The sequence below is a fragment of the Frieseomelitta varia genome, unplaced genomic scaffold, assembly GCF_011392965.1.
Source record: "Frieseomelitta varia isolate USP_RPSP 00005682 unplaced genomic scaffold, Fvar_1.2 scaffold_870, whole genome shotgun sequence".
In the NCBI taxonomy this organism is placed as follows: domain Eukaryota; kingdom Metazoa; phylum Arthropoda; class Insecta; order Hymenoptera; family Apidae; genus Frieseomelitta; species Frieseomelitta varia.
This window is the reverse complement of record NW_025110668.1, coordinates 20,462-46,910: the sequence shown is the minus strand read 5'-3', so window position 1 is coordinate 46,910 and position 26,449 is coordinate 20,462. Positions and strand designations below refer to the sequence as shown.

The window sequence follows — 26,449 nt, the reverse complement described above, 5'->3', positions numbered from 1 at the left end:
CCTCTCCCTCTCCTACCTCACCCGACGATTCTTCCCCTTGCCCACCTCCAACCACCCTGGTTCACCCGAGTTTTCACAATGGTAATTACGAGGCAGTCCGCTCGTAAATCTCGCATAGGCTAAACGTACGCACGCGGCAAAACCACGAATCACCGCGTGACCACTTTCTATTTCCCATAAGATCTCTCTCGAGCCGATGGAGGAATCGATCGACGTTCCGATCGATGAACGGCGGGGGATTCGACGACGAAGAAGGGGACTCGATTCAACTGACCCCGCGCGCGACCGTGTTCTCCACTTGTCTCCCCGGTTTACCTCTGCTCTGCTCGTTTCTCTTTTCTCGCATATCGCGGATAGTCAGTTCTCTGCTTCTCGAACTTCTCTCTTCTTCTCTTCTTCCCGAACGGACGAACGAACGAACGAACGAACAAACGTCCACGACGAGTGGATTGCACGCGATTGACCGCGATCACGACCGTCTGTCCACGCAGCGGAGTTTTTCACACGAGGAATCGCGGCGAGTTGGCGAGCGATGTTAACTCTAGGATTGAAAGTATCTCGCGACCGCGGGCGATACGTTGTCCCGATGCGGGACACGGGCACGGACAGGCGGACGAACGCGTTGCATCGAGAAAAGGCCACGAGAGGGTCGATTGTAGTTCGTGGAATCGGCGCGGAGAACCCACGCGAAGGTCGTCGGTTCGACACGAGACATCGACGAAAGAGGGAAGCGATCGTGCTTGTAAGTCGCGAGTTTATAGGCCACGGTCTAACAACGACTCGTTCCTTATGAAACGCTCGTGTTCACTGCGATCAGGGACGCGTTGTACGTCGTATCTCTCGACGAGCGGCTGTTCGATTTATTGCGTAGAGAAAGAGTCGCGACCGGCGATGGACAGCACACGGAAGCACGTATTCGCGGAAAAAAGAAACAGGGAAACGGAGTGGGGTAGCGAGAATAACAGAGAAGGAGATATGCCTCGACAACGGAACTAGAATCGCGTCCTTCTGCTGAGAGAAGCAGCCTCGAGATCCACTAAATGTTCGAAACGTGTCTCGAGCGCATCAAAAGCGGACCGGCGTTATAATTTCAGGCAGTTTCAGGGAGGTCCTGGGCCCGGGGGCCAAGCGAGACCAGTTCAATGAAGTCATCAGCTAGTCGGGGCTGGGGTGCTCTGTTATTATACCGTGGTACCGCGCCACCATTCTCGTTTCTTCCTTCCACCTCCTGCCTGAGAACTATCCCTCTTGCCTTATCCGCGGATTTCTCTCCAAGTTGCTTCGACGTATCGACCGAATACTTTTCGTCGGGGGGGCGAACGAGAGGGTCAGGCAGAAAGAAAGGGGGGGAGGGGAAGAAAAAAGGAGAAAGAAATACCGGTGGAAGCGAAACGATGGTTGGCGATAACGAAAAACGATAACAGGATCCATGGTCGAGACCGAGAACGCCGGCCAAGTATGCGGAAGTGACGATTAGAGGACCGTAAAACGATTGGAAACCCGAGGGGTACGCGCGAGTAAATAGAGGCAGGTTTCACGACAGGTTGGAAAGCAACGTTAAAAGAGAGATAAGCTCCAAAGGGTATATACGAACGAATCCTAATCTCGTAGCTGGCAATAAGGCCGGGCGAGGGTTTCCTTTACGATCGGCCCGGGGGCCAATTAGATCCAAAGTTCTTAATCCGTTTATCAGCCGCGCAACGATGCACGAGAGACCCCCTTCCCCCTTTCAACGGGATGAAAGAGCATTTCCAGTTCCAGTCTCGAAAGTTTGAATACGATCGGGATTACTCACTCAGCGTTCATTGATTCGTCGATCCGTGAAACGGAGACGGAATCGAAACGGTGACGTAACGAGAAGAGCGAGCAACGCGAAAAAATGCGACGACTAAAATATAATCGAATACGGGGCGACACCGTTGGTGTTAATGAAAAAAAGAACGCGAGCAGAAGGAACAAGAAAAGAAGAAGATAAAAAGAAGGGAGAAAGACAAGGGAGATCTCTTACTCGTGGGTAAAGATGGTCTGGCTGAGTGATAGAGGGTAGAAAGGTTGGAGCAGAAGAGAGAAGCGTAGAGAGGCGGCCCACGTTGGGCCACGGGGGCCTCAGGCACGGCATTCGTGTGGATATTAGAGCGATTGTCGTGCCTGATTCGGTACGGTTTTGAAATAAGGCCCCCGCGGGCTGACAGCGGCGAGGACTCCTCGTACAAAACCGGCTAACGGTGCCCACCCTCCGACTCTTCCACACGAGAGGACCCACCGTCGACTTCTCTCCAACGCCTTCGAATACCCTAATCTTCCTCTCAAGCTTCTCTCAGTCAGCCTCTCTCTCTCTCTCTCTCTCTTTCGTTTTTTTCGCTCCGTTCGCTCGTTCCATCTATTTTCGGGTTCCCGTTCGGGACACGCACACGTCGCGTTGCGTCCTGTACCGCCCCATTCGGTTCGCCCTCCTAATTCGTGGAAGCAGACGCTGCGCTCGCGTTCTCCCGATTCCTTTCAAGCCTGCGAGTGGCTTGCGAGAGGAAGAAGCACCGAAGGTTGGCTCGGTCGCGAGGCACGTCGACGAAGCTCGAGCCCAAGCGATTCGTGAGGAAGGACGAGGATGGAAGCAGCGGCAGCAGCTTCTTCCGCGATTCAAAGTCCTCCCCCGGAGGTCCGGCGTTGTTTCGTCCTTGTCTCTTCCTCTCACGAACCCGTGGTCCGTATCATCCTCGGGGGCCGACGTACCGGTCGGCATCGTGTGAAGTCCGGCCGAGCCATTATATCCCCCTTGGCCGCCTTCGAGGTGTATATACCATCGAGGCATCTTCGGTCACTGCGAGATGCAAGGAGGGAAAAAAGGGGTACGAGAGAACTCTGGCAGTACCGGCCGAGAAGATGAGGAGGGAGAGGAGACTCGCCTCTCTTTCACCGTTGTTCGTCTTCCTCGTTTCTTCCTCTTTTCTTCCTCTTTTCCATGCTGGAACGGCCAGAGAGAAACGGCCGAGAAAGGGGAGAAAGGAGAGAGAGAGAGAAGATGGAGCGGCGAGAATCGGGATGGAGGGGAAGTGCGTGCTGGATCGCGGACTCGAGAGGTGTCGGAACTCGCATTAAGGGGGCGGAACGCCTCGAAGGGGCCCCGAATTATGACGTCACGGACCGCACACGTCGCGATCAGGTGAACCGAATACAAAAATGAATTGTTCGATACGAGGCACACCGCGATACAGCGACCACGCGCCTTCGTCTTCGTCCAGATAGTTGGTAGCCTCTCCGCCGCCCCCCCCCCCTCTCCCTCCTCCTCAACGAAATTTCTGCTCTAACATGCTCTAGCGCTTCTCGTAGTCGCTTTCGGACCACGCGTCCAACGTCGAGACGTCGTTCGGAACACACACGCGGAGGAAGAATAGAGGAGACTCGTCGACCATGCTGGGGCGAAAAAGAAGTCGTCAAATTAGTCGAATTCATTCTCACGGGCGGACATTAACGAAGTGAAACGTGTGCTCAGCAGGTCGTGCCATTCTAGCGGACAGAAGAATCATTCGGTCGATTATAAGATAATGCTGGTTCAGCGGATGAGAAAAAAAGAGTGACCAAGCAGACGAGGAAGCGACAGAGAGACAGAGAGATAGAGAGACATAGAGAGAGGAGAGAGGATGAGGAGGGGGAGAAGAAGAGACTGGAGGGGGGGGGGAGAAAGCTCCACCTTTAGAAACGATCGTTAGATCTTCCGAGGAAGCCGCAACGCGCGTGAAAGAGAAGACAGGCGATACAGGGTGGATCCAGGTGAACAACAGAGAGAAACCGAGAGAAAAATAGAAAGGATCGGTCGTCGGGGATCGGGCTTCATTCATGAAATCCTTTATCTCGTTGGATTTCGACGAAAATTGGTTCCCACAGGACGGGAGACAATGAGAAACATCTTTCACGACTGCATACCCGTAGGTGGCCAACTCATTGTGAGCTTTAGGCCGCGTTACACGCAGCGTCCGAGCGATCTCTCGCGCGAGAACAGCTTCGTCATAGGTGCCCGCTCTCGTCGTTTTGTTTTTTCCCCTTGGAATCTATGATTCGGCTGTTTTGCCGATCTCTTTGCCGAGAGAAGATTGAGTTATCGAATTCCTCCGTAATCTTTCAACGAACAGCATTCCCCTCCCCGGGGGACGTCCATTTTGCGCCTGTTAGTCAGCTTTCCGCGGCCATTACCCACGACAAACAGAAACTTGGAAAACTGCTTTCTTGCTCAACTGGGAGGCGGTAGCGTGAGAAAGGGTGAAAACATTCGTCGCCGCGACGAATCGCAAATTGGGCCGATCCGCGAGGAATCGATTTGCTCCGACGTATGCTCTCGATGCATGGCAGAAACTCGCAACATCGCGACGTCGTACGTGTATTAGAGCAAACAAACACGCTTCGATACATATACAGAAACTAAAGATGAGAGAATCCGAAATATCGGGTCGGGTCGGGTCGGGAACACGAAATTTTTTTCGGATGGGTACCCGAATTTATTGGGATTCCCGAAAAAGTTGGGATTTCGAAAAGGATTGGGAACAAGCTTAAATAATTCGTTAAAGCCCACGCCTTCGACTATATCGAAAGGTCGCAGATCCAGAACCATCATTCGAGCAATTCCTTCTGTTATATCTTTAGGTTTAACAATCTTTCGCGTATCATTTTGTACATGCGACAAGTTTTATACCGATTCGTTTTCTTTTCTAGTACATATACTAATGTTTGAATGCATATGCGTAATAAACCAATAATATTTGCATACTTGGTTTTAAATTCATGGTGACAATGCGTGCATTTCGCCTTTGTATCATCTTTTTCTTGAAAATGTCAAACAGAGCTTCTCTTTACCTTCTTCCTTTGCACATCTTCTGCACTACTTCCTGCTACCACAACTTTACTCTCACTATCACTCGACACTTTTTTTAAAGATTTTTAATCTTTACTAAATTCACGCAGATTTTGAGATATACGTCTGAACTGCCCGAATTTCTCAGCGATACTGCTCAACAGCGTACATAATATCCAAGTACTAAGCACGCAGTCACACGTTTGTATACATCAGGTCACACGATTCTTAGAATCCGTGTGTCCAGTAATTTCACTGGCAGAAGAAATTGAACTGTGTATTTACATATTTTGTAGATTGCTATACAGGATTGTAAAGTAGTTCGAGAAACGGTAGCCGGGTTCCCGATATTTTCGAGTTCTCGCACATCCCTTACAGACACACGTTCAACACGCGTCGTTTTCGTCGCTTTTTTTCCTTTCTTCGTAGACAAACGCTAAATTCGTAAAAGTAATAAATTTCAGCAATCGATTTCGCTTCGTTCGTCGTTACAGTCGTCGACTCGCGACTCAGGTACGAGATATCTGCTGTCCCGACAGCCACGAAAGCCAGCGATAAATCTGGCTACGAGCCGAAGATGCTCATCAATTACGTACAGGAATTCGTATATCCGAATTTGCCACCCGTGTAAGCGTAACGAAGTCGACCTGGGCGGTGGTGAGAACGTCGGTGGACAAGCGAAAGCCAGAGTCAAGTGGAGAGAAGCGAGAGCAAGAGAGACGGAGCAAGATGCTGCCCGCACAAATGAGTATTTATGAGCCCGCCACGGCTTTATATTATGCCTCATTTTGCCGGAGGATCGATTAGCTCTAATCGAGATGTACAAACAAAACGTTAATAAACGCTCGCTCGTTTCTCGTCCCTGCTGGCTTTCTTTCGCGAAAGATCGAGGCGACGAGCGAGAAAGAGAGAGAGAAAGAAATCAACCGGCTCTCGGATCGAGCGTGTGCCCGCGCGTACGTACAGGTATTCCGCGTGTGTGCTCGCTGCTCGTCGCCAGCACGTGACACGTGTTTCTCGCACGTGCTGCACGCACGTGTACGTGTACGTGAGTTCGAACGCGACCCCCGCGCGATTAATCGATTAGTCCGCGCCGCGAACGTTCGACGAAGCCTTTCATTTTTTGGAACGTGGACTGCCGAACGCCACGAAAAACCAACGTTTCGCAAACTTTCGTGCTCGTCGTGACATTGTCCGGTGGCCGGTCGAAAGAATGCGAAGAAAAAGAAACGCCGAACAGAGGCTGGGATCGATACTCCGAGTAAAACCTACTTTACTTCGGCCGTGATCGATCGAAGGTGCAACGAATGGATTGCGATAAATCCCCGAGGACGAGTCCGCTGGGACTCTACGGGTGGTTGGAAACGTCGATCGAGGAATCGATCGCGAATACCGATCGACAGCGAGTGGCCAGCGAAGAAACGCGTAAGTCTGGTTGTCTACGTAGATCGGCGGGTGGTCTCGTGTCCGACTCGCTGGAACCGCGAAACAGGAACAACGTTTACGACTCGTGCTGTTTACGACTCGAGGAGATGAACGCGCGCGTTCGATACTCGCGATAAGAAGCGTAACACGGCGATCGGCCTCTTACAACGTTACTCCGTCACTCCGCGGAACGTCGCGACGTTGATGCGTCGAATAACGGACCAACTCGGCAACAGAAATCTGTTCATCAGGAGATGAAACGACGGCAGGGTGAGACGAGGGACCTACCGCGCGCCGCTTGGAAAGTCCCCTCGATCTCTCGTTGGCACTGGCCAACGATCGGATCTACACTCTCGTCGATCGCTGCCCGGATGATAGAGCCGCATCATCGTATTTAATAATCGTACAATGGCCGACGCGATCCGATAAGATCGCGATCGTTTCGGTAGACGGGCGAAGGAGGAGGGCCCGATAAGCCGGTACGGCCGGTGTAATAACGCAATTAACACTTCTTTGTTCGATCAATTTCCATCAGCTTGTCTTCGCGGCTCGTCTTCGCGAATCGAAAGAGACTCACGCAGAGAAAAGGGATACCAGATCGTTCGAGACGTGACTCTCGCTCGCGCATCGTGCACCAACGTGTGTCCGCGTTCACTTGCCCTCAGCTGGCCGTTGGCTGACGTTCGCCTCCCTCCACCGATCGCTGGCATAAAAACGCGGATCATCGCCGATCAACCCGGCGGATCGTCCAGCCAAATATAAAGTACCTATATTATATTAACTAATATATTCCACTTGGTAATTTTCGGGGCATCCCGATTTGCTCGATGCACCAGGGCGGCTCGAGCCCCGGCTCAGGCTGATTACGATTCGTTTACGACCGGTAAATCACTCGGGCCCGGGCTCTCCTTACTTTTTTCCTCTTTAGCCGCGAAACGTCACGATAGCCCTAATCGTTGAAACCGGTAGTAAAACGATCGTTACTAGTCGCGACAAAGAAACCGCCACCTTCCAGAACAAACGAGCCAATAAACTCGTTTTATCGGTCCCACTCCCTCCCGCCCCTTCCTTCCGTTTCACTCGACGTTCCTTTCAAACGTTCCTCGCGTAGCGGTTAAATACGCAACCCTCCGTTGCGTATTTAACATACCAACTAAATGCAGACAACGCTACAGATACCAACAGAATCAACAGGGTCCGAAGGGAGGGGCGAGGGGGACCGAAAGAAAGAGCAGAGGAGAACAACGCTCGTTCTCCTTCGACGACCTCGGCGTGGGTGTCGAGATCCTAATCGGATCCGGCTGCGAGTAGAACATCGACGATTAGGCTTCCTCCTTCTGCTCGGCCGTAAGACACGCTTGTAACCGTTGATTTTCGTCGTTCGAATTCAAATTTTCTTTACGTAAGCTCGTAATCGAATCATTGACAAAATGACCAAAAAGGAAGAAAAAGGAAACATGTTAGTCGACGTAGTCGACGGAGAAGTAGTCCGTCGTCGCGGGCCCGCGTGAGGGTAAAGGACGTTTCGGAAGATGGGGACCGGTAACTGGATGAACAGGTAGGGAGGGAAGGAAACGGAACGATCTGCAGGATCGAGACGGAGCCACATACATATGCATGGCAAGATAGCTGCGCATCTACACACACAGAGAGTGTGAGATCCGACAGCTTCGGAGGTGGCAATGAGCCTGGGTCCCGCCTGCCGCCACACCCACGCGCATATATCTTATTTTCCTTCTTTATTTATTCGAATTGCCGTTGGTCGAGGGCCACTCACCGAATCCCCATGGCTCCTTTGCCATAATAGGCGAGCATGGTGGCCCATCGCCTCTCTGGCCTTCTCTCGATCACCCGGGCTACCATTCCTCATCTTCGTGGATGCTCCTTATTTTCAGCTCTGTCTCTTCCCTGTCCCTTCGACTACCACCGCTGAAACGCCGATTTCGTTCGTTCCCTGCTCGAGTCGCCACACACATACACACACACACTCTCTCTCTCTTTCTCTCTCGTCTAGCGGCTACTTTGAAAATTCTTTTCGCAACCGCCGATAATTAAGGATCGCTCCTAGCGAGGAACGCATCCAGCAAGATGTATCTAGCTCGTTACTCGCGTACAGGTCGAGATACAAGCCGTTTCCAGAGAACAATGGAAAACTCGGAATCGAGATCCTCTTATCCTCTCAAGTCATTATCCGCGTGGATCGACGTGAATCGGCCGCCGGACGTACCCGGGCGTACAACGAAACACACTCCGCTCCGTATCGAGAGACAAGCATTGTCCGATCCCACAGACCGATTCCATGCAAAAGAAGCAACGCCAACGGGGGCACCGTGTTGCGAAAGATTGGAAAAACCGTGCACGATATTTCCCGTATTTCTCCCGAGTTGCTTCTCCGAAGTGAAACTTCTTTGAAGTGTCGGGACATTTTACAGATGCGTGCGCCCGGGAATACGCACGAGAGAGCACACGGGGAACAAACGAGTTCCACCGGGGCTCGTTTTTCTCAGCGAGATGCGAGCGAGCACCGGCTCGCACTGGCAAATAATAAACAGTCGGAACGTCTATGATCCTCGAAAGCAGATTATCCGGGAGCTACTTTTAGCCGGGAAATCGATCACGCCCGAGCGCACTCCAACAAGTGGCTTTTAACAGAAACGATACCCAATGATCCGCGCTCCCGGTATCTCCTGCTCGATCGTGCGATCGAGCGTTACCATTTTGTAACGGATATCTTTTCGACCGGCGCTGCTGCTCATCCTGCAATGCCGTTCGAAAGCGTAGTAGCCCGGTGAAAAATACCAAAGAGGATCCTTTCTTTCGCCCGATTTCTCGACGATCCTCCGACCTCGTTCGGCTCTCTGTTCCGCACGCATCGTTTCCGAAGAAAAGGAAACTGCCTCTCGATCGACAGCCTCCTTCAACGACGCGTTTCGCACTCGAGTGAATCGACTCCCCTTTTAACCGAGATCGCGATCGCGAAACTACCATTTCTACCGATTCTGGAGAGCGTGTACACGATTCCCTCGTGTACGCGAACGAAGCAGCGCGGGAATCTGGGTCAAACCGAGTGTCGCGATCGAACGAGATCGCTCCAGTTCTCGGGACGGTCTCTCCCCGTTTCGGGGAACACCTCTTCGATTCTTTTCCGGTCCATTCCCCAGGCATCACCGTCGACGCGTTCCTTTTCATCGTGCGCGTTCCTCTACAGCGTGCCCCGGCACCGAAATAATCGCGAAGAACAAGGCATCGAGCTCGCTAAAAGGATGGGGGCGTGCGCGCACCTTTCTCTCTTCTTTCTTCCGCGGAACGTGGGTGTTGCGTTCACTTGACGTACGGTTCTACGGTTCTACGATATAATGCTTAATGACCGGGGCCGGTCGAGCATACGAGTAAAAATTCGTCCTTCTGATGCGTTCGTCGAACAATGTGCCCCCTTTAAACGCAATAGGAAGTGGGACGTTCGAAACGAGTTCGACTTTCCTTCCACCGTGTTCCTATTCGTTCACCCTTCTCCTCTCTTCTTCTCTCTTCTTTAATATCGTTTCCATAAGTTTAGTATCGCGTTACAACCTTTACAACCTAACAAACGGCGAATCGTTGTCGCCGTTGTTCGCCGAGAAACATAGCTGCATTCTTCCGACCGAGAAAAATAGCTGGCTAATTATATCATAGTTATTGTAAAGCGGACTGCGAAGGGTACAATGCAATCCTCCCCCCAATCCTGGAGGGGGAGGGGACGGACGCTTTCGGCGTTCATCCGGCAGGAATGCATATTATTAAAACATTCCGGACAATTCTCTGTCTCGGCCTCTGTAGCTCCCACACAGCCTCCATCCACAGTTTCCATGGTGAGCGGATCGCTCGAATTGCCAGGGCTTCTCTCGCGCCGACGCCAGAGCTCCCCGCACCTTCCTTCAATCGGGCGAACCGGCCACGCTCTCGTTTCGAACCGATCCGCAACGAACAATGAACGTGCAATTCACACAGTTGGCGTGATCGCCGGCTCTTGATCTCGATCTCGATCGGTGGTGCTCGATGAGTCGCGCGGCTTTTTCCGCGCTTCTCGTTAGGAATTTCTCGCTCGATTAACCGATCGACGTCTCAATCACGTCCCGCTAACGGAGAAAGATCCATTCTGCCACGTCCCGCGAAAACGAGTGTGAGAATCGATCGATTATCACGCTCGAGACGTGAAGCGTTTTTCTGGCACAGCGAAACGCGTCTCTGACGAATCGGTCGAATCGCTGATTTGTAAAATCGGAGGGGGAGAAAAGGCTAAGGGGTGTGGAGAGGGAACTAATTACGGGAGAGAGGATGGTTTGACCAATCGAGCTAGACGAGGCGAGACTGAAGGCGAGAAAGATAAGTACGTACGACACCCTTTGCGGTGAAAGATAATTCGTTTATCGGGATTTTCATACCTCCAAAGGGGTAACACGGGCGACAGCGTGACACGCGAGCAGACGGTAGTTTTCTTCGCGCAGAGAACATATCGCGCTCGACCGTACGCACGTGCAATCGAATACGAACGAACGAAATCTTATCGAAAATAGACGTTTCGGAACAACGAGAGAGCGACGGGTTAAAAAAAAAAAGATAAAAGAGAGAGATAGAGAGGGGGGGGGAAGGAAGAAGGTGGGGTGAGAGAAAGAAAGTGAGAGGGTTTATACCCCTTTTTGAACGCCGGCCAATTAGGCTTCCGAGCGAGGAGTGCACCAGGGCGCATTGCACGGCGATAGGATGATCGAGTGGTTCGATGGTATCGGCGTTCGCGTGCCAAGATCATGGTCAGGACACTCGATAGCCCGATAAGTAATGCACCCAGATAGGATGACAGAGGGTACACGTTGAAAAGGAGGGCGGGAGGAGAACGATCCGAAGGAGAGAAAGAAGAGACAGCAAAAGCCGTGTTGCGGGACAGAGAGGGAGAAGAAACTCCTCTGGAAGCACGAACGATCTTATCGCGGTGAGGTACCCGGCTCGGCAATGAGCGTCCACTACCAAACGAATGGAACGTAGTCGTTGGTTCTCGCATGCACGAGCAAAAAGATCGGTCCGCGTGCCTTGACAAATGCTTTTTTAACTTGTGCAAACGGCGGTTGCCACGAACGGCCACGAAATTCATTTACCAGGAGAAACGACACAGACTTTCCTTTTTCTCGACCTTTTCCTCGAGATCGGACGACCTCCGACCTCCGCCGTCCGATTTCTAACTCGTTCTACGATTGAAGACGATCACGGAGCCGCGCGAAGCTCGGAGCTCTTCCTCTTCGGAGAGAGAATGAGAGGGTTATCGGTACTTAGAGGACAAAACGAGGAAAAGACGCGAGGAACGTGAACTCTAATTAGGATACGTAGAGGTAAATTGCGGCACGGGCGTCGTCAAACGAGTTCCACGCGTTTCGATCCGCGTCTCTGGCGATCCTCCGGAGACCCCGACCGCGTGCGCTTTGATTCAGGATGTCGTTTGATCTTCGACCACGTGGCACGTCGTTGGGGTAACTACTACGATACACATCGGCGCAACGCGAACGGGGTCGTTGCCAACTAATTGCCAGCTCAGCGACCACGTCCGTGAGATCTGCGCTTTCGGCGCGACACGATCGAACATCGAAAGAACGAGGAGAGAAGATGGGGACAAAGGACTGGTCAAAGGTGGAACCGAGGGGGAGTCGAGAGTTCCCTTATTTCACCCTTCTAATCGCGAGATCGAGTCAGATTCGATTGCGTTCGTCGACCGTTACAGCCGAGAGAGCCTCGCTAATTGGCTCGAATGACAAAGAGACGCGACGGTTAAAACGATTATTAGGTAAGTAAGATGAAATTCGGCGAGTTTCGGTTCGCACCGTTAATTTTCCTTTCGTTTTAACCGGGCGTACGGGCCACGATGCGAACGGTGCGCGCGAGTGTGTGAACATTTCAACTTCCGTCGAGGAAGTAACGCGGAGAGTTACTATTTCAGGACGAAACGGAGCAACCCCTGCGCGCGTGGTCCAGTGGAATCTGCGCGCGCGCTCCTGTGAGTCTGTAGAGTTGCACGGAAACGGGCAAAGAACGGGAGGGAAACAAACGGTAGGGTTGAGTAGGCGGAAAGCGGAGTCGGGGAACGAGATAAACCTCAATTATGCCGATTGAGCATCCTCCAAGGGATGCGAGGTAGGGGAAGTTCGCTCCTCCTACTTTTCCTGCCACGTGATCAAGGGCAACCTCCCTTTCTTCTTTTTTTCCTTTCTTCCGCTCTTTCTCCTTCTTCTTCCGTCCTCTCGCGCGGCGACGGCTCGTCCGATCGCCCGTAATTTTCGATCCGAATGAACGTTCGGAGATGAATCGTCGCGCCGTGAATCACCGCGATGGAACGATTTTAACGATCGATCTCGCGGAACAGCAACGTTCCCTTGGGCGAAAAAGAGAAAGAGAGAGAAAGGAAATAGTAAGGTGCAAAACAATCGGATCGAAATACCTGTTGGTCCGCGAAGAGACGTTTTCAGGCAATTGCGTTCGGGAAAGAGGACAAGACAGACAGACAGACAGACAGACAGACACAGAGAGAGAGAGAGGGGGGGGGGGGAGTGGAAGGAAGAGAGAAGAAAAATCTGGAGAGAATCAGAGAGAAAGAGATGATCAGAAGTGGGAGAAAAAAGAGGGAGATGCAGAAGCAGCCTACGGACTCTCCTCCGTTTGACCATCTCTCTCTCTTCATCTCTCCTCTGGCCTCTTTCTATTTCTTTTTCTCTGGGCTCTCCGTTCGTCTCTTGGTTAGCTCCGTGCTACATCTCGGTTCGTCTCTGTCGATCTCGGTGCCTCACCGGTCTCGCGGCGGTCCTTCCATCTCCGTTGGTAGTTTCACTTGCGATCGTGCGTCCTTGTCTCTCTCTTTCTCTCTTTCTCTTTCGTGTTGAATCTCAGGGTGGTGGCCGACGGTAGTGGTGGTCGTGTCTAGATGGTGGTGGCTATGGTGGGGGGGTAGTTGGTTTCTTCGTGCTCACCGCTCCCTATCGCTCCTTTCTCTCCCTATGGGAGGGCGAGGAGGGCCCCCGTAGTCGCGCACTGCGCACCGAGTTCATCATAGACAGACCGATCTCCCTGACAGCTCCTCGTCGGGCTTGAACGGAGGTGGAATCATCAGATTCTGTCCATCTCTTCTTCGGCTCGCAGTAGCGTGTCGGGATAACGAACGCAGGAACACAGCGACAACGAGAGTGCGTGGTCCTGCGTGGTCTCTTTCTCGCGAATCTTCTTCGGCCATCACGCTCGTCAAACGCGGCTCGGTCTCCGCTTATCGGGCAGCCTTTCTCCCTCTCTTCTCCCTCAATCACCCGAGGATTCACCCTTCGTCGTTTTCACTCTTTTCCCGACGACGCTCTTCTTCCCTTCTTCTCCGTGTCAGCCGTGTTCGCGCGGTCCTGGCCAACACTTTCTTTTTTCCCCCATCTCCCTTTTATCGCATACCACCGTCCTTCCGCCGCTCTTTCCACCCCTTTTCGTTTCTCTTTTTTTTTTTTTTCTCGGCTCCACTCGACCTCGCCACTCTTTTTTTGCGTTGACTCACGCGCCGGCGATCGTTTCTCCGATTCGAAGGAGCACCACCGTCGAAGGAACGTTCCATCACCACGGGACATAGCGCGACGCGACGGCCGATCGTCGTTGAACGACACACGCGCGCGCTCGTTATCGTGCTCGGCGTCGTCGTCATTGTCATTGTCATTGTCATTGTCCTCGTCGTTGTCGTCGTCGTTGCATTCGTTCTCGTCGCCATCGTCGCCGGTTTCGTTGCGTAACGCGACCACGGGAAGTTTGCTATTCGACTGTTTGCACGGACGAAAGGATAGCCGTGGTGGTACGCGCGCGAGAAAGAGAAAGAGAAAGAGAGATCGAACCAGACCAACGGTGGAAGAGGAACACAAGTCGAAGGAGGGGGATGTGTGCGTGGGAGGAGTAAGAGATCCCGGAGGGCGACTTTTCTTTTATTTGAGCTTGACACTTCGCCGTGAACGCGCGCACACACCGGAAGTACCAAACCATCGTCGACCTTCTTCTTTTTCTTCGACACGTTCCAGCGTCTTTCGTCCACCGTTTGAGAAATCCGCGACGAACACCGAGTAGAAAATCGAGAAAGAGAAAGAGGGAAAGAGAAAGAGAGAAAGGAGAGAGGGAGGGGGAGAGAGAGAGAGAGAGAGAAAGAGAGCAGAAACCATCACGAGGAAACGCGGATCCACGCCACCGATCGGTGCTCGACGTTACGGAGGGTGCAGGAACCACGAGCAGAATGCCACAATACCCAGCAACGAGCTTGGCGAACAAGGGTGTCGCGACGCGCGTTCACGTCGTCGGCCGAGGATAAACAGTTTTTCGAGTCCGGAAGTGTTCTCTCGTTTCGTGGGATGTGAGATACCTGAGGAGGATCGAATCGATCGCGGAAAAAAGGAGTTGCGCGAAACATGTTCAATCGCGACGACGTATTGGTGTTACGTTCGCGACGGCCGTTAGCGTAGTGTCAGTGTGTCGTGGAAGAACGAGAACTCGCCCGAAAAAGTAGCTCGAGAGACGAGCAGAGAACGTACTCTTCCCGTGCTCCGACTCTGATACCAACAGTATTTTTCCCCAAAGACGAGAAGGAGGAAGACCAAAGGTGATCGAGTATCCAGCTGAGCTAGTTAGTTAGCTAGCTACTTCCGGTAATAAAGAATCTGAAGGCATAGAGAGAACAGCGAGAAAGAAGGGTAGAAAGAAGAGAAAGAAAGACAGAGGGAAAGGAAGGGGGAGAGAGAGAGAGAGAGAGAGAGAGAGAGAGAGAGAGAGAAGGAAAAGGAAGAAACGAAAAGAACGGGGTGAAAATCTACGGTGGTCGGTCGACGAACCGTTCGATCGTCATCGAGGATATTGTCACGGGGTAGTTTTCGGAGCAACCCCTCGAAGCGGCGAAACTGGAAGCTCTCGAATCGTACTGAACGTCAAAGCAGAAGCGCCGGTGCCCGGGGCGAGGAGGAGTCCTCGACGCGTGCCAGGCTGCTGATCACAGGCACCGCGCCAGAGACGAGAGACGAAGAGTAGGAGAGGGATTCGGGAAAAAAACCGTACAGAAACACATAGAGAGAAAGGAAGAAAGAAAGAAGGAAAGAGAGACGGCGGATCGTCTCTCGAGCGAGGGGTCCTTCCGTTCGGGTGCTAGGGGTGTGCAGCCTTGGACGAGGGGTCGCACTCGACTCTTTTAAAGTGGGCAAACCGCGCAAAGAATAAGAGAACGTCCTCGGGGCGATGACAGGATGCCTCCTTCTCGATCAGGACGCGTCTGCGAAGGGCCACCGTCTAGAATCGCCATTAGGATCGGACCCACCATTGCCCTGTTGCTGATTCTCTTCGAGAATCGTCGGTAAGTACCCACGTATATTTCTGCACAGAGAATACTCCTCCTTACAGAGGCGAGAGAATCATCCTTCGCTTTATCTTATCCTCCACGATTTGTTATTGTATCAATCGTACAGCGTGTCCGACTCGCGAACGAAATCATTTACGTCCGATATCGCGTCACGTTGTGTCTTGTTGAGTCTTGACCATCGAACGAGAAATATTTGTTTATTTTAGATGATCGAGCCGCGCGATCATCGTATATCGCTAAGTAAAATAAGTCGGGCGTTGAGCACTGGTGCAAATCGTTCGCTCCACGGGTGATCTTTGTCTCAGAGGCACGGAGAACAAAGGAGAAACGACCGTGATGAAAATTACGACGAAAATCTCGAAGGAAAAAAAGAAAGGAAATGGGAATCGAGGAACGAGGGAGAACGACAGATCCAACAGATGATTCGACTGGGAAAAATTGGCGAACCCAGTGGCAAGCCGCGATTTCTTCGGTTTGGTTCTTTCGTCTGCGCTCGTCCGTCTTTCCACCTGTTACGGAAAAATCTGCAAAACTCTCGAAACGCTACGGCCTCGACGACGGCCGCGCTCGACGGTTCCCGAAGCAGAGTGCACAATGACGAAGTGCAAATAGGCTCTTTCAAGCAGCTTCGTGCCACGAACAACAGACGATCCCGCTGCGATCTTCATTATACCTTCTCGATACTGGCTGGCACTGTGTCGAACGCCCTGCACGCTCTAATCGAATCTTTCTTCGAGCAAAGGGGCGCCCGGCGGCCGGTTCGTTTCGCGTGAGCAACATTCTTTAACCGAGCAGCGAAGGAAATCGGCCATTTTCCGGGACGCGGAGTTAAACGCGGAGGACGGTTCCGAGAACCGCGATAAATTCCTTGGATGGTTACTTCCAAGAATACGATTCGCTCTCGTCCTCGGTACACGAAACGACAAACATTCTCGACTATCTGTGACAATGTTGTGTCTTTGAGATAGAAGTGCCTGCAGGCGTAGGTCTGACCACTGCGTCCGCGGCGTATTCTCCTTCGTGCCCACGCTCCTCGTAAATAATTACAAACAGCATCCGCGAACAAGGCCGTACGTGCACCGACACGCACGAGCAGCGCAGATATAGGTACGCGTGCGCTTCTCAGCGTATTTACGGAACGACATTGCATTACCGCATCGCGAATAATTCCCGTGATGTAATCGTCGATAAACCAGTTTGCGCGACGCGGCCGCTTAGCACCCCTCTGCCTGTCACTCCCTGTTGCGCCAATTTCACTCGAGACACACACACACACACACACACGCACGCACATGGAGACACAGAACACATCACGCCCACGCCCGATTTCCACGTCCACGTCGTTTCGACGTTAGATACACCATCTCGACGTTGTCCCTTCAACGTCGCGGCTTCCGAATCGAGCCGAGAATCGAGCGAGAACACGCGAGAGACGCGATGCCGAGAGACCGAGAGAAGGAAGCACGACCCCGCGAAAATAAGAGAAGCAAAGCGATTCGATATCTGCCGCAGGAATTCTCGCGAGTCACTCGTAACGAGTTCTCTCTCCGCGGGTATATACCTCCATTAAACGCGAAATTCCGTTCCGTGATTCCCTCTCGCTGCCCTCCCCAACACTCTTCCTCTCCTCTCGCTCTTTCTCATCTGTTTCCTTGCAAACAAGTTAAATAAAACACGTGCATCCCCGACGCCATCTTGGATTCTTCGGCGACCCCTTGGATCATTGCAAAAATGCAGGACGCGCTCTCGCGTCTTCGACCTTTGATTTGCTCGACGATTTCCCACGAGTTCGGAGAACACGATCCAAAGATATGAACTGAGAGAAAGAGAGGTTAATCTCTCTCTCTCTCTCTCTCTTCCTTATTACACATTTCCTCGATATGTACACGTCCACCACATACGAAGTACTTACACGTATGTACGAGCCGAGAGATAAAAATTCAAAGTCCTATTTATTCTCCTCGGTGTGACAAGAAAAACGTGAAAAGAAAAACGGGGAAGGGTAAAAATGAGAAACAACAAAGGTGTAATGGAGAGGAGAGTGTAACGGGAAGACTCGGCACAGGTACGCGATGTCTTTGGTAATTTGTTTCGAGGAGTAAAGATCATTAATCTGCTTTCGGTAGATCATCAATAGCGCGAAAGATAACAGCGATGCAACGGTGTATCGGTAATGGGAGCCCTCAATAACCTCTGCGACCCTAAAATCTCGGTCTTCCACCACCGTCCTTTCCCACACTACGCCAGAAACCGAGCTGCCAGGACCTTCTCTCCTTTACCATCGACAACACACCACCACCACCACCACCACCACCATCACCACCTTCGCCGCATCGTCCGCATCCTCCGGATACGTTCTTCCTTTTTCCTTTGTCCTCCCAGATCCCTTTATATCTCTCTTTTCTCTCTTTTCCACGTTCGCGCGGGTGCTATACACAGCTTTTACTTTAGGAGAAGCTCGTCGACTAATTTGTACCCGCAGATAACCGACCCACCGAGAATCCTGCACCCGTCCGTGACATCCTTCCAGACTTCGAAAGACCCCGAGAATCCTCCGCAAAAAAAAAAAAAGAAAGAAAAAAGGAAGAAAGAAAAAGAAAACAAAAGAAGAAAAATTGACCACTCCGACCGGTCAGCAACGAATGAACCGGCTCTAAATCCCTTCTTCCGTCGCTGCAAACGCATAACCCGTGATCTGCATCTTCCGCGAAATATCGCGAATCCTTCCACGCGGATTGACTCTTCGTTCTCGAACCCTTCGTTCTCTTTCATCTGGAAATTTGATTAACACCGCGGGCCTACTTGGTAACGCTCCACCGCTAGATAGAAGCTGTCGCTTAAGATAGCGCTTGAGAGAGCTCTTCTTTCGAGATACGAACGGCGTTATCGCGATTGATGATGCGAAAGGACAGGGGACGAATGGGGGCTGAAAAAGAAAAGATTAGCAACCGAGACGACCGATACCGAAACAGAGGATACAAGCCACGAAAAAGACGAGCAGACACTCTTTCGACTGGCTCTTTGAGAGGTATCTGCATCTTTGACCCCGGCCTCATAAAATTGTCTAATGGAAAACAGACGACGCGTGCTAGATGCGCGCCAGTATCAAAGCGGACGCGTGTGCAACTCTCTTTCTCTCTTTCTCTCTCTCTCTCTCTCTCTCTCTCTCTCTCTCTCTCTCTCTCTTTCTCGGTCCGAGTGCTGTATCAGCGCGCAGTTTGTAGAATAATTTTACGTTTGGGCTACTTGAAGGGAGAACTCGATTAATCAACGACGAATCCAAAAGCGGCCGCGTTCATGATCGGGGGTTCGATAACGGCGGTGGTAACGCGTGGTAACACGGTTGCACAGAGCGAAACGAGGGATCGTAAGGAGATTGCGGCGTGCCATAAGCACGGAGGAATGTGTTCGGCTAAATTCCCTGGAAGCAGAATCACTCAAAGCGATCGTGCCCACGGCCGCTTTCACGAAAAACCGACCATCAACCGCCGCGCGAGCCCGAGTTTAATTGGCAAATTTCCGTTTGATTTGCAGCGCAACCTGCTTAATGAGCAACTCCGTGGACGACTGGGTGAGCGGCAACGCAGTGGTCTGCAACGGTATCCCAGGGATGACGAAGGAGCAGCGCGACTTGTGCAACAGAAACCCGGACGTGACGGTGGCTGCGATCAAGGGGCTGCAAATGGCGATAGCCGAGTGTCAGCATCAATTCATGTGGCACAGGTGGAACTGTTCGTCGCTGACGCCTAGAATCCGTACCCAGCAAAGCAGCGTTCTCCTTAAGAGAGGTAAGAGAGAGAAGAAACGGAACTGTGTAGCGCGCGTGCGATACACGAGACGACGCACGAAACGTCGCACGACTTGAAAAAAANTAAAAAAAAAAAAAAAAAAAAAAAAAAGAAAAGAAAAAGTTTCAATGGCCGCGAACATAGGCGAAGCACGGTCCCTCCCTCCCCCTCGCGCCGTTGACTTGGAGAGCAGCAGATCGAGCCTCGAAAACCTCGGGAGGAAAAGGTGAAATCTTTTACGACGTCGTTGATGTCGACGAACCGGCGTAGGCGAGAGACGGACGCGCTTCCTTAAATCAGAATACGGTGGTAGTGTGCCTTAGTTGCGGCCACGGCTCCGAGAACCTGTCCCGAAATCCACGCAGGCGGGAGCAAGAGAGGAGACCTGCCTGAGACGAGAAGAAAAGAGATTGCCCCACGACTGTCCTATTCCAGTGTGACATATAAATTCGTCGTGGCGCGTACGTGCGTCGAAAGAGGAAACATATATCGTGTCGGACGAGTGCGCGAGAGCGCGACATCGAGCGCACCTGACCTGAAAGCTTAAGAGATCGTTCCGCGCAGCCACGATCTCGGTGCCCGCCACGTCTGTCTTCTCGTTATCTGTCTCCGTGGATCGGTACACCTTTTTTTGCCCACCGGCCAACAAGAGGTGTCGATTCCACGGCTTTTTCCCTCCCCGGCGAAGTTCTTTCAAAAACGACGTCTTCGGAACGCGTATCGACACGCGTTTACTCCCCGTGTTCACTTTACTTGAAAGTTTCGACGAAAGACGCGATCGCTCCTCCGATCGTTGGTTGGCCTCCGTTGACAGATTTTTCGAAGAAAGACCCGACGATGGTTGGATCCGCCGATTATCCGGCTCGAAGGGAGCTGGTCGATCGTCGTTCGAGTTCGACTTTGAAGTCAGAGGGCAGCAGCTTCCGAGAAACAGCCCGTACTTCATCATTACCAACGGTTCCAGGTTTTTAAGGAACGACATCGGTGGCCAGGTGAGAGAGTCCGCGGTCGTTCGAGAAATCCACCGTGTCAAATTCGTGCTGGCTACGTATCTCGAAGAGAACGCACATCGTTAAATCTCTCAGACACGGTTCTCTCGTTGCTTCTTCTTTCATTCCCTTCTCGACACTGGCTTGCCTCGTGTTGCCTCTCTCCTTTGCACTCACCCACCTCTCCCTCTCACACACACACTCTCTCTCTCTCTCTCTCTCTCTCTCTCTCTCGTCCTGTCCTTCAGCACGTCTCACTTTTGCCACGTATTCGTTAAACCCCGGCAAAACGACTTAATGTATTATGAAATGTACACGAAACGGTCCTGTTTTTTCTCCTCCTCTGTCCCAGAAGAAGTCTCCGTCTCTTGTTCTGGGCCCGATGGCCCACACAAGGCGCGGTACACGACGTTCGCTCGTCCGCCAGGAACAGCCACGGTATTTACAATCGTAAATACAGCGAAATACGTCTTGAAACGAGATCCAACTTTCGTACATTTCTTCGTGGTAGGAACCATGTACAGAGTCTTAAATCTGTACGAGATGTACGTAACAAGTTCATGGTGCGATTTAGATCGCGACAGAGGAACTAGTAAATGCGGGAATCGTCGAGAAAAATAAAAAAAAAAAGGGGGGGGGAGGAAAGAAAAAGAAAGAAAGGAAACTACAAGTCGAAAGTTCGTGATGGTGAAGGGTTAAGACAAGCGTAAAAGTCGTTCGGACGCGACGAAAAAGAAGAAGGCACACGCTCCCGTAAACATTACCGAGCGTGCGTACCAGCTACGCTATCTATTGAGTTATCTAAACAGTGATTTGGGCCTGACACAGGGTAGCAGGGTAAGGCCTACGCGCCATCCGTCACCGGGTCCCTGCGTCAACAGTCGAAGAGAGTAAAGAGGCAACGTGGCCCTCTGTTGTGCACCTCAGCCTCGTTCCCTTCTTCCTTCCACCTCGGCTTCTCCACTGTCCGACAGAAGAGACGTACAACTCCCCGCGGAGGATTTATTACGAGTCCCCTGTGTGTGCTCCTCTTACCACCGAGCTACAGAAGCAGAAGCAGAAGCAGAAGCAGAAACAGAGGCAGAAGCAGAGGCAGAAGCAGAGGCAGAAGCAGAAGCAGAAGCAGAAGCAACAGCAACGGCAGTTACAGTAGCTGCAGCCCTCCAACAGTTATCTGCATTATAAAACAGTTGCTGCCAATAGCCGTATAAAGCGCAAGCTTTCAGTCACCCCTCCTACCGTGAGCCCATATAAAGAGCTGTTTTCGTTTTCTTTCGACTGGAAGGAGGCCGGTCCTCCTCTCGGCCGTACTCGAAGGAGGTTATCATCCTTCGAGACGAAGCACGTGATATCCTCCGCCGCGGCAGAATTCGATCGGCAGACTCTCCTCTCTCCTCCTCACCTCCCCCTTCGATCGTTCTTCGTCGTCAACGTTTCTATCGGAGCAGCGATCTCTCTCTCTCGAGGAAGGGGGGGTAAAAAAAAAAAAAGAATCTGCTGTTGGTCGTATGCTTGCTATACTTCGCCTCGGCGTCGACTCTTTAACGTCGCCAGGGTTTCGTACGATCGACGAAGGGCGACGTAATCGAGCGACCGGCTGTCCGATCTCGTTCACCGAAACGGATCCGTCCTGTCGGTCGATCCGGTTCGTCCACGGATCCGTCGTTCGCAGGACGATTCCCTGCCGCCGTCACGCGGTCGAACGTCGTTCGAGGTAAAAGGAGACGTTCGGAGAACGCCTGCCGAATGAAATCGCAACGGCAAGTTTCACGGTGATGGGGGCCGATCGATTCCGGTGCGACGGCTTCGATCGAACGACGAATCGCTCGTCGACGCGACGGAGGCGAAATTAGAGAGAACCGCGCGTTGAAAACACGCGCGCGCGGATAGATGAGACGCGCAGTTTGTTGGCTGAGCCTTGACGCGAGTCGCGTTCGGAACATGGTCTTGGAACGGAACGAAACGGAACGAACAAAAGGGGCAGCTTGTCGAGAGGGGGACGACGTAACGACAGCGCAGTGGCTCATCGGGTGTCGAGAACGAATACCACAAATCCTTTTCGAATGTGCCTTTAGCGCGTCTCCCCGGTATCTCGTTCTCATGAATACTGCAAATACCGCCCGGTATTCGCGGATTGGAGTGGCTCCTTCTGGACCTGAGAGAAGAGGGGGCAGAGTAATGTGTGGGTATTGTCGAACGAGTCGTGGAGAAAGGGACAGTTTCGAGCGCGTATTCCGTAGCCGCCGGCAGTCGTGTGTCGTATCGTTTGTAAGTTGACAGCCACCATTGCGGTTTGACGATCGGCCATCCGTCAATCCGACTCCAGCGACGCTTCGGACGACGAGAGAGGCCTTGGAGGTAGCGAAGAAAAAGTGCGTTTAACGTCGCATTACTTATCGAACTGGGTCCAACCTAAACCCCTTTTGTTCGCCGATGGACGAATTTCCAAATTCTGCCCAGAAAGATTCTCGCCCGTCCTCGAGGCTCATCCGTCCTCTCTCCTCTCTTTTATCGTTCAACTTCAATTTCCCCCCCCTTGAATCGAGCGACGGCAACGCGTGCGAGAACGAGAGCAAAGAAAACGATCGAGACTCTCGGGTCCAATTTCGCCGAGAGAGATCAAACGATCGTTACGCGCGGAAAGACGAGCGTAAAATTGGCGTAAAACGTCGAGATTGCTGGAAGGCGCGGCAATCGTGGTCAGAGTTTGGCATCGCGTCTTCGGCGACCCCAGCGTGAGATCATTTATACATGCAGTCAATGAATGCCCGCCGGCCGCCGCTGTTGATGGCCACGCTTTGTTTTGACGGACGGCTGAATAATCTACCACTGTGTGGAACTTCGTCTGATGGCTGTCTGTCGATGGCCGATCCGTCCAACGATCCGTCCAACTCGCTACCGAAGCTCCTTCTACGGAAGCTCGGCTCCACGGTGTCCCGCTGTTTCGTCGCTCCTTCTCATCGCTCACGAGAGAAGCGACGAACGTGATCGCCGCTGTCGCGTTGCGTATATTACTCTCGTTCCGCGAGCTGTGTGAACAATTTGCTAACCAGTCCCTCTTCGTTTCCTCCTCTGCGTGCGCGAAAAACACCGTACGACGATCGAAGAAACGTCGTGGCGGCAACAACGCTTTCAAAGATTTCTCCGAATCTTGAGTTGACCTGATTCCTCCACGTTGACACGTGTAGAAGTTCAACAGCGACGCATAGAGAAGAGAACGTCAAGAAATGAATTGTTTCTGGTTACAGGTTACAGGGAGACCGCGTTCGCGTTCGCGATCTTCGCAGCTGGGGTGGCGCACAGCGTGGCCCGCGCGTGCAGCATGGGACGGTTGCTCTCCTGCGGATGCGACCCGTCCAGCTACAAGGATAAGCCGCCTGGCAAGGACAGGGGCACCCAATGGAAGTGGGGCGGCTGCTCTCACAACCTCGACTACGGCATGGAGTTCTCGAGACAGTTCCTAGATACGCGCGAGATAGCCGGGGATATACAGTCGATGGTCAATCTCCACAACAATCAAGCTGGCCGCTTGGTAAGCCGTTTGATTAATCTTCCCTTTCGTTCTCCCTCTCTGTCCTCTGTCATTCGTCTTCCTTGCTCTCTCTTTCTCTCTCTCTCTCTCTCTCTCTCTCTCTCTCTCTCTCTCGCGATAAATATTTCATTCCGTGACAATATACTTCTTCTCCCGGTATTTTTGTTCGTTCCATCAGGTTCCGCTGATTCTTCGCGTTTTAACGGTGATTCTTGCCTGCTGGTGCTAGAGCAACGCGAAAAGAAAGAGAACGAAGCGAAGAAAGAGTGTATGTGTGTGCGTGCGTATGTGTGTATGAGAGAAAGAGAGAGAGAGAGAGAGAAAACGATGAATAGGGGTAGAGAGGAGGAGTAGAACTACAGCCGAGTCCGTTCCTCTCCACCATGCACCTCTCCACGCTCGGTCTCGCCTCGACGTTATTAAGACGAAGCCTCGGGCTGGACCACCCAGTCGTAGACTCATTAACTGTTTTGTACGCGACACCTCTTTGTTTAAAAGAAATTGCCCCCCTTTTCTCTTCAGCCGCTGTTCATGCGACTCTTGACCACTCCGCGTGCGCTCGGTCGAACCGAACCGCGTTCCGTAACCGTTGTCGTCTTCGTCTGTGCTTTCTCCCTTTCTCGTTCCTTTCGCGACTCTCGTCGTTTAATTCTCGTCTAAAAACTTTCGCCCCTCCTCTCCCGCCCCATTCGATCCATTCGATCACGACACCAATCACGGTGAGATTTCAGGCGGTGGCGAGCAACATGCAAGTGCGCTGCAAGTGCCACGGTATGTCGGGTTCCTGCGGGCTCAAGACCTGCTGGAAAGTGGCGCCGGACTTCCGGATAGTCGGGAAAACGCTCAAGGATCGCTTTCGAAACGCGGTGTTGGTCGCGCAGAGCAACGTGGGGAGCGTGACCTCTTTAACCAGAGTGAGGGGATCGCGAAGGAGGAGGCCGGATCGCCAGAGGCAGAGGAAACACCGCGGCGGCGGAAACGGTGGCGGGCGCAAAAGAAGACCGCGAGATCTCGCCAAGCAGCTGTTTTACTACCAAGAGTCGCCGAATTTCTGCGAGAGGGACCCGAGCGCGGACATTCCAGGGACCGCCGGTCGGAGATGCAACAAGACCAGCTCCGGCAGAGACGGATGCAGCAGCCTCTGCTGCGACAGAGGTTACAACGTTGTGAGACAGAGACGCGTCGAGCGATGCAGATGCAAGTTTCTTTGGTGTTGCTTCGTGCAATGCCAAAACTGTACCGTGGAGGAGTGGATCACTGTTTGCAAGTGAACGGACGTTTGAAAACCCGGTTCAGAAAGCCCTCGCGGCAATCGGAACTCGTCGGATTAGAGATCGGATCAAAGTACGAACGAGATTTCGGATTCAATCTCTGAGTCTTCGGTCGTTGAATCTCGTTGTTAAAAATCGCTATCTTTTTGATTACCCAAGAGGACGATGAGAATCGAGCTGATTCGCGTTCGTTTCACGAACGAGCTAGCTTTCCAGATCTCAAGTTAAAACGCAGAGAAGATGCGCGATTCGCGGTTGAATACGCGATCGGCCGTCAGCCATACGGAGATCAGCTGTGACAGATTGATTTAACACCGCGGCGGACTCGGTGACCGTACATTATTCACGCTTAGTAACGCTATCGAGACCGCGTCGCTCTAACAACGCGTAAAGGCAATTACAATTTGCATTTGGAGCGCATTCGCGGCAGAGACAATGGAGTAACTGTTCTTAATCGCGCGAACAACGTAATTTAATTGGTAGATTAAGCGGGCCAATAATTTATTTATCACGTTGCCTCTATTTAATTAGTAGATATAATTTTGAATTATCCACCAGCAACTGTAACACCTCCGTCACAGTATTATTAGAGAAAAGCAATTTGTGCGTGTGTAAGATTTGGAATGGATGCGATAATTGTATACAATTTAATAATGCGTGTACAATAAAGAGTTCCTTTGACCGATAATCGGACCGATTTGTCTTCGTTTCTTGCGGACGTCCCGTCGACGGCGAAAGAATATCGCTGGTCGATAGGCGGCCGATTACCAACAGCACCCCCTCACGCGCGCGCGAAAAAGAGCGTAACTTCTTTCGGACAGATATTTACAGATGACCGAAGCCTCTCCGATACATTTATTCCTTGTTCCGATAGATTCGTTCGACCTTCTTTTCCATCGATCGAACGATAAATTGCCCCGTGTTAAAACCTTGGAAAAATCTGTGCCAATCCCACTTACATACCGAGCGAAAAGAACATAGCATTTCAACGGTGCGACGTTACGAAACATCACACACAGAGAGAGAGAAAGAGAGAGAGAGAGAGAGATAGATCGTCTAGCTCTTGACTTTCGTTTTCGATCCGATTCCATCCACTGGCAGCTCGTGGCTTTTTTTCGTTCTCAGCCACGGGAAATCAAAGAGAGCCCTCCCTCCCAACACCCTCCTCTCTCTTTATTCGCTTTTACACACCGGCACAATTATCTTTCGCAAACGTTCAGTATCG

The 26,449-nt window shown here is 52.0% G+C and overlaps 2 protein-coding genes across 3 annotated transcripts in view; one reads left to right on the top strand and one right to left on the bottom strand.

Annotated features, from left to right (window-relative positions):
- LOC122536754 (protein Wnt-6-like) overlaps window positions 1-26,449 on the bottom strand; it is a 62,051-nt gene that overhangs the window by 25,573 nt on the left and 10,029 nt on the right. The gene's annotated exons all lie outside the window — the stretch shown is intronic.
- Window positions 15,032-25,903, top strand: LOC122536753 (protein Wnt-10b). Its single transcript, XM_043669388.1, has 4 exons — window positions 15,032-15,638; window positions 19,179-19,432; window positions 23,670-23,953; window positions 24,685-25,903. The coding sequence occupies exons 1-4, from the start codon at window positions 15,532-15,534 to the stop codon at window positions 25,222-25,224; spliced, it is 1,185 nt and encodes a 394-aa protein (XP_043525323.1). The 5' UTR covers window positions 15,032-15,531; the 3' UTR covers window positions 25,225-25,903.